We start from the raw sequence: 6280 nt of genomic DNA, 5'->3' as shown, positions 1-6280 counted from the left end.
GGATTCACATGCAATTGCAAAAAACAACCCAGAAAGATCTCATATACCTCTTACCCAGTGAATGGGAGTTTTTATTTCTTTGTATGTTCAGATATAAGTTCTTTGTTGGATATATGGTTTGCAAATACTTCCTCTCAATCTGTAATTTGTTTTTTTCATTTACAGAAAGTTGATGAGATCCAATTTATAATTTTTTCCCTTTATTGATTGTGTTTTTGATATCAAGTCTAAAGAATTCTTCTCTTAGCCCTAGTTTCTGAAGATTTTCTTCTAAGTTTTTACCTAGAGGTTTTATAGTTTTACATTTTACATTTAAGTCTGTGATCCATTTTGAGTTAATTTTTATAAAAATGTGAGGTGTTTAAGTCAAGGGTTCATTTAGTTTGTTTTTGTTTATAAATGTCCAATTTCTCTAGCACTGTTTGTCAGAAAGTCTACCCTTCTATTGCATTACTCTTACATCTTTGTCAAATATCGGTTGGGCATATTTGTATGGGTCCCTTGCTTGTTACAGTCACCTTATTGATATCACCTGTCATTTGACTGCAACATCTGAAAAATAAAAAGGTTAATGGGCCTTTCACCCAAATGAATAGTATAATAAATTACTTGACTATGGTATGTTTTATGACTTAGAGAGGTCTCATTACATACTCATGAATCATCCCCAAGTCCTTATGGTCCTTATGAGAACAGAACATTTGGCCCCTATCCCACCAAAATATTTCCTTTTACCTAAATAGAAAGACATGGGGAAGGGTGCCCATATTTTTTTTCCCCAGGGCCAATAAGCGATTGCTTAAGTTCGACTTTGCAAACTTTACAGGGACGAGAAATGTGATTGGTTTTGGTCAGGCTTCTTTTTGCACAGGCTTCAGCAGGGACTTAAACTCACAGTTCTGCCAGGAGCCTGCTCGAATACATGAACGATAAGGGACATCTAAGGAAAACAAACTGATCCCTTTTAGGGACACATCAAAGCCAGATAACCCAAGAGAATCCTAGCAAGATACAGCCAGTCTTAGAGTGCAGCACTGTGAAATTAGCTTTGCCTCCTTGAGTTTATGAAGCATGCATCTGTATAAACCTGCTTGTGCAGACATCCCCAGCCCCAAGCTGGGTCTGCCCAAATCCAGTGAATCGGCTCTGAAATGCAGACGGCACCTAGCAGTGACCAAGCCTCCGCCTCAGGCAGTCTGTTGGCCTGTTAGGCCCAGTGGAGCAGTGGAACGGAAATACCTGGAGAAGTTTTTACGTGTCCATGGAATTTCACTTCAGGAAACCACCAGGGCAGAGACGGGCATGACTTACAGGTACTTGTTGGTTGCAATGTTATCCAGCCAGGGCACTGCACTGAAATCAAAGTTTGTTGTTATTAAAGAAACAAGGGTTGAAATAGCAGAAAAAAAAATTTATGTAGAAAAAGGAAAAGAAAAATGAATGCAGTGAGCCTTCTTCTTGGGCTGCCTTATTTTTTCAAGCTTTAAATTGTCCACTATCTCTTTGCTTCAAAGATTACATATAGTCAGGCTCACCTGTGGAAGTTCCCATCCTTGTGCCATTAGAAATGTCTTTGCCTCGATACTGAAGCAACAGTATGTGTTTTTGCAGGTCATAATGATGAATGGGAGCTCTCTTCTTCTTAAGGAAATTTATAAATTAAGAATAGAATTTTTTTTAATGCTGCCTTGTCTTCAAGGCTGTTATTTTCTTTTAAGCCTGAATCATATGGTCATGCTAGTAACTAATAAAGTAGCTCACGAGACTGAACAAATTCTTAAAATGACAGCACTTTTTATCAGTGTAGCCCAACGTAAATTACTGGTTGTTCTCTAACCCTCTAGTACCATCCATTTATTCTGTGAAAGATTAACGAAAGGGAGAAATTTTTTCCTAGTATGTGGTTGGATGTATAATCTTTTAAAATTGCTCTGAAATAGATTGCTTCCATGTCCTGGCTATTATAAACAGTGCTGCGATGAACATTGGGGTATACATGTCTCTTTCAATTCTGGTTTCCTCGGTGTGTATGCCCAGCAGTGGCATTGCTGGATCATAAGGCAGTTCTATTTCCAGTTTTTTAAGGAATGTCCACACTGTTCCCCATAGTGGCTATACTAGTTTACATTCCCACCAACAGTGTAAGAGGGTTTCCTTTTCTCCACATCCTCTCCAGCATTTATTGCTTGTAGACTTTTGGATCGCAGCCATTCTGACTGGCGTGAAATGGTACCTCATTGTGGTTTTGATTTGCATTTCTCTGATAATGAGTGATGTTGAGCATCTTTTCACGTGTTTGTTAGCCATCTGTATGTCTTCTTTGGAGAAATGTCTATTTAGATCTTTGGCCCATTTTTTGATTGGGTCATTTATTTTTCTGGAGTTGAGCTGTAGGAGTTGCTTGTATATTTTTGAGATTAGTTGTTTGTCAGTTGCTTCATTTGCTATTATTTTCTCCCATTTTAAATAGAAAGTATCATTCTTTTTCAGAGCTATTATTGTTCAAACCTCTATAAGTACGTCTGTGCTTAGCTAAATAACCCAGCTATACCTGCTTGACAAATGACTAGAGTTTTAAACATCCAGGAAACTGAGCAAAAGCTGTTCAGAAGGACAAGGATACTGAAAACAAACAACTTCCCTTCCCCGCTCCAAAAAAATCCCAAACCAAATCCCTTACCATTTATAAAGAACAGTTGTCTTAGTTCAAGTCAAAACTTCTAGTTCATAGAATAAGATTGCTTTTGTATAGACAAGATGTCCCTAGGTGATTTTATTTTTCTATAATCTAAAGGTCTATTTTAATGCAGTAACTACTGCTCTAGTTATCAGCTAATTTGATTAACAAAGCAATTTGCATTGAGATGGCTCCTCTCTGGAGAGCAAAGTATTTCACATGGACTCTTTAGGCAATAAAGGGCTCCTGCAGAAGAAGAATGAACTCTTCGAGTTTTATAGGGCATATTAACATAGGACAACTCATCCCATCGTGCTTTCAAAGTACAGCCTAAGAACCAAAAGCCTTTCCAAAAGAATCCGTGGTCCCACAGCCTGGGATCGAGGAGATGCTGTCATTCCTCACCATCTTCCTTGAATCTATCTATACTGGAAGGAGCTGCCTTCTCTCTGTCTCTCCTCATTCTCTCAGTCTCTTCTCCATTCTTTCCTTGACCCTCAGTGGTAACAGTGGTGGAGTATAGATCTGGGAAGGATGGACTGTTTCATTGCTTAAAAAATAATCTGTCTTTGCATCTTTGTCCCAGGATGGGTGGTATCACCATGGAAGTGAAAGTGAAGTTGCTCAGTCGTGTCTGACTCTTTGCGACCCATGGACTGTAGCCTACCAGGTTCCTCTGTCCATGGGATTTTCCAGGCAAGAGTATTGGAGTGGGTTGCCATTTCCTTCTCCAGGGGATCTTCTTGACCCAGGGATTGAACCCAGGTCTTCCGCCTTGCAGGCAGACGCTTTACCGTCTGAGCCACCAGGGAAGTTCCAACCATGAACTCTTGTGTAAATCTTCAGGGGGTATGCCTCTTTTGCTCAGAGTCCCAGTTTGAATACCAGTTACATATTTTGTGATGTGTGTCCATGTTCAGATGAACATATGTTTCAGGACAGTGTTTTTTCAAGCAGTTATGGAGTAGAGGAATGCCTTCTTCAAATAGATAAGAGCAAAAGTGTCTTAGTTGAAGTTGGGGGCTTAGAGCCCACCTGCTTGAGGGGAGCAGTCACACCAGCTCAGGTCCCCAGGCACGCCTGCAGATCCTGTCTTCTGCATGACTCAAGAGTACAGTTCTGAGATGAATCTTCAAGATGCCTTGAAGAGCAGGACTAGCAGGTTCTGCTCACAGAGGCAGGCTCTTAGGCAAGCCTATGTGCCACTAGCCCACACTCAGGGAAGGAACGGGACTTAGGAGATTGCTCTTCCTAGATCAGAATATGAGGAGAAAAAAGTACAGTTAAGTAGATAATTGGTCCCAGAAAATAGCCAAGGCTTTGAATTATGAACTTGCTGTTTTCTGCCACATCTTCCTGATATATATCATCCTCCTCCTCTGTCTTTCTCCAAATTTCCATAGTACTTTGTCCTTTTTTCAGGGCACACTAACTGTTCTTATTTCAAACATTCTCCTTTAAGCATGAGGGACAGATTTTAGTGGAAGAGAATTCGGAATCTCTTGGTTCCTTCCCAACCTGGCTTTTGACCTTAACTTCTTGTAGGTGTAGTTGGGGTTAGGAGAGGAGATGTTTATGTTCTTCTTTACCTTGTTTTCTATCTCCCTCCAAGACCATGGCTATATTAAAATACCTCATTCCACCTATCTTTTCTATTTTCTTCTTTTTGAAGGCATTGTTTCCTGTGTAGTGCAAAGATAATAGGCTTTGGAGCTGATCAGACCAGAGTTCAAATCCCAATGCTTCTGCTTTACAAACTGTGTGACAAGGGGCCAGCTGTGACACATAGTGCTTAACACACAGTAGGTGTTCAATGAAAATAGCTTCCCTTCCTGCTTATTCTGTAGACTCCTGTCAGTCATTCTCATGTCAGGAGATGAAAGCCCCGTAGAGCTGAAACATACGATGGATAAGATAGAGTATTCTCAGAAAAAAAAGAGAAGATCTGCAGTAACAGCTCTATGAATATGCTAGAAGTCATTATGTTGTACATTTCAAATGGGTGAATTGTATGTATGTAAATTATATATCAATAAAGTTGTTAAAAATAAGAGAAGTTTAAAAAATCTGCAGTAATTCACAATCTGTGTAGGTTTCCATGCTGAGCTTAGAATTCTGAAAGGTCTGGAAGAGCTGGGTAAGCTGTTTTCTCTTCCTAATTTGGTCAGATGCCATTGCAGCCTTCAGCCCAATACCAGCTGCTCAGGTCCCTCGATCATCTGTGAGAGAGCATTATGTTGTGTTTCCATGGAGACTTGGTTATATTTCTAACTAAGGGTGACCAGGGGAGGAAAAAAAATCAGTAAATATGCAAACACATGTATCAACTGAAAAGAAATGGGAGGAATTGTTTGAATGTGGGGTAAAAAGTGCCAAGTTGCTGTGCTGATCCTTCTGTTGGCTTAGAATTTTTCAGCAAAAATAGAAGTTTTTGTGAATTCATTTTATTAAGGTCTATAAAAGAGTCACTGAAGAGGGTCTTTCAGTCATTTCTAAGAGGCCATCTCTAGTATTAATACAAAGCATTGACCTCTGAGCCAGACAGTGAACCTGAGCTTCAGTTCAGTTCAGTTTAGTTGCTCAGTTGTGTCCGACTCTTTGCAACCACATGAACTGCAGCACACCAGGCCTCCCTGTCCATCACCAACTCCCAGAGTTTACCCAAACTCATGTCCATTGAGTCGGTGAAGCCATCCAACCATCTCATCCTCTGTTGTCCCCTTCTCCTTCTGCCCTCAATCTTTCCCAGCATCAGGATCTTTTCAAATGAGTCAGTTCTTCATATCAGGTAGCCAAAGTATTGGAGTTTCAGCTTCAGCATCAGTCCTTCCAATGAACATTCAGGACTGATTTCCTTTAGGATGGACTGGTTGGATCTCCTTGCAGTCCAAGGGACTCTCAAGAGTCTTCTCCAACATCACAGTTCAAAAGCGTCAATTCTTCAGCACTCAGCTTTCTTTATAGTCCAACTCTCACATCCAAACACGGCTACGGGAAAAACCATAGCTTTGACTAGACGGACCTTTGTTGACAATGTAATGTCTCTGCTTTTTAATATGCTGTCTAGAATGGTCATAACTTTCCTTCCAAGGAGTAAGTGTCTTTTAATTTCATGACTGCAATCACCATCTGCAGTGATTTTGGAGCCCCCCAAAATAGTCAGCCACTGTTTCCCCATCTATTTTCCATGAAGTGATGGGACTGGATGCCATGATCTTAGTTTTCTGAATGTTAAGCTTTAAGCCAACTTTTTCACTCTCCTCTTTCACTTTCATCAAGAGGCTCTTTAGTTCCTCTTCACTTTCTGTCATAAGGGTGGTGTCATTTGCATATCTGAGGTTATTGATATTTCTCCCAGAAATCTTGATTCCAGCTTGTGCTTCTTCCAGCCCAGCGTTTCTCATGATGTACTCTGCATAGAAGTTAAATAAGCAGGGTGACAATATACAGCCTTGATGTACTCCTTTTCCTATTTGGAACCAGTCTGTTGTTCCATGTCCAGTTCTAACTGTTGCTTCCTGACCTGCATATAGGTTTCTCAAGAGGCAGGTCAGGTGGTCTGGTATTCCCATCTCTTTCAGAATTTTCCACAGCTTATTGTGA

General features: G+C 40.4%; 1 protein-coding gene across 1 annotated transcript in view; it reads left to right on the top strand.

Moving 5' to 3' along the window:
* The first annotated feature begins 879 nt into the window (after window positions 1–879).
* The window catches only part of KCNAB1 (potassium voltage-gated channel subfamily A regulatory beta subunit 1), a 450359-nt gene continuing 444958 nt past the window's right edge, over window positions 880–6280 (top strand). The window contains exon 1 of the mRNA XM_005201728.5: window positions 880–1313. Within this exon, the coding sequence (XP_005201785.1) occupies window positions 1072–1313 (242 nt within the window). The 5' untranslated portion in view covers window positions 880–1071. The remainder of the gene's footprint in view (window positions 1314–6280) is intronic.

The sequence above is a fragment of the Bos taurus genome, chromosome 1 (assembly GCF_002263795.3).
Source record: "Bos taurus isolate L1 Dominette 01449 registration number 42190680 breed Hereford chromosome 1, ARS-UCD2.0, whole genome shotgun sequence".
In the NCBI taxonomy this organism is placed as follows: Eukaryota; Metazoa; Chordata; class Mammalia; order Artiodactyla; family Bovidae; genus Bos; species Bos taurus.
This window is presented reverse-complemented; position numbering and strand designations above follow the sequence as displayed.